The 1,888-nt window shown below is 31.6% G+C and overlaps 1 protein-coding gene across 1 annotated transcript; it reads left to right on the top strand.

Moving 5' to 3' along the window:
• The first annotated feature begins 947 nt into the window (after window positions 1–947).
• LOC131060930 (chaperone protein dnaJ 20, chloroplastic-like) lies at window positions 948–1,481 on the top strand. Its single transcript, XM_057994377.2, has one exon. The coding sequence runs from the start codon at window positions 948–950 to the stop codon at window positions 1,479–1,481; it is 534 nt and encodes a 177-aa protein (XP_057850360.2).
• Window positions 1,482–1,888: the final 407 nt, after the last annotated feature.

The raw sequence follows: 1,888 nt of genomic DNA on the forward strand, positions 1-1,888 counted from the left end.
GGTATATAGAACATTTTATACCAACTCTTCCATGGAGACTCAAGAATTAATATTCACCTTGAGAACCTTATGACCTTGCCATTTATACACAACCCCATTGAAATTAATTTCCATTATTATTTATAAATATAAATATAATATTTATATATTCAACATGTGTATCTAAATTTCATTATTTATTATTACCCATATACATTAATCCAATACATATATAATTTTGATTTTATTTACTTACCATAATAATAAGTTTTAGAAAATGATAAAGAAACACAAGTACAAAACAAAAAACAAAAAAAATTATAATAACAAGAAATTGAAAAACACAAAGTATACCCAATAAATAACATCAAAAAAACAAATTCTAATTCTAATAAACAACGTTCAACAACCATTATTGTTGATTATATCAATATCCCTCTAATAAACTAAAGACAATACACATACAACCATAACTTATATATCTAAATAACATTATATATTATAAACAACATACATAAATCCAATACAATTGTAATTTAGATTTATTTCCTTACCCTAATAACAAGGGTGTACCTAAAAGAGAAAGAATTGCAATACAAGAAGTGGAAAGTACAAGGAGCATACCCAAAAACATCCAAAAACAAGCTCTAGTAAACAACGATCAACAACCATGATTGATCGTATCAATATCCCTTTGATAAGACTCCCTGGATTTCTCTACGATAAAAGCCAATGCAAATACAGCCATTGGAAAGAATAATCACACCAAGAAACAATTAAATACTGAACGAAACCCTAAAAATCTAGATCAAATGACGTATGAGATCGAAAGGAAATCTCTACAGTAGAAGGCTATTGACCCATAATACCTATAAATCCATTGCTTGCCTTTCTAAACTGAACCAGTCTGCAATCTAGTGTAAATAACACCTTGCCCACAACTCTTCTCTCAGTGGTTAAAATAACTCATGGCCGCCATTACTAATACCAACATTGTTTCTCAAGTTATTGCACGGGCACCCATTAACACTACAAAACAGCAGTCTGATAGATATCATCACTTGGGAAAGAAAAAGCTCCAAAGGGCGCCTTTTACTTTAGCCAAGGCTTCCTATTCTTCAACACTCACTCTGTACGATGTATTGTCAGTTCCCAAGAGCGCTGAATTGGGTGAACTGAAAAAGGCTTACAGAGAGAAAGTGAGAATATATCACCCAGATATTTGCCCACCTGGTGAGAAAGATAAGTCTTCTGAAATGTTTCTTCAAGTGCAGGAAGCTTATGAAACTCTTTCTGATCCCATGCTTAGGGCAGATTATGATTTTAATCTTCATTTCAATCCCCATGTAATGCTCTTGCAAAAGAGAAATGGAAGGCCCAAAGATGAGGACAAGAGAATGTGGGCTCAACAACTTCATTGTCTTAACAAAAGATCAGAGAGTCGCAGAGACAGCTGGGGAGCAAGAATGCGCAGTTTCACAGAAGAAGAACAAACCCATTGAATTTGTAGTGATGTTTAGAAAGTATTTGTGGGTGTTTTTGGATATAATTGCGCAGGTTTTAATGTACAGTTATGTTTAAAAACATTTGAGAATCAATGAAGTTTCTATAGTTCATAATGATTTCAGGTTTTTTTTTCTAGATTACATCATAATTTTTTGTTTTTGAAACAAATTCTATGATCAATCATCAGAAAATAAAATAAGAAAAGAAGAAAAGTCTGAAAATATTTTAGAATATTATTTTTCTACTCTAAAAGTTTGATATATCTTTAAAATCTTTGAAGAGAATTAATAAAATAGTGTGTGTGCAAGACAAACATTCAATATGCGCATCACAGTGTTAGAAATGAGATGAGTGATTCTTGCTTGGTTATCCATTCTTTGAATTCTGCTGTTTTGTTCTCCAT

The sequence above is a fragment of the Cryptomeria japonica genome, chromosome 1, assembly GCF_030272615.1.
Source record: "Cryptomeria japonica chromosome 1, Sugi_1.0, whole genome shotgun sequence".
NCBI classification, from domain to species: domain Eukaryota; kingdom Viridiplantae; phylum Streptophyta; class Pinopsida; order Cupressales; family Cupressaceae; genus Cryptomeria; species Cryptomeria japonica.

Bases quoted from the DNA above. Each gene is read 5' to 3' on its own strand.
- LOC131060930 (XM_057994377.2), top strand. From the start codon at position 948: ATGGCCGCCATTACTAATACCAACATTGTTTCTCAAGTTATTGCACGG.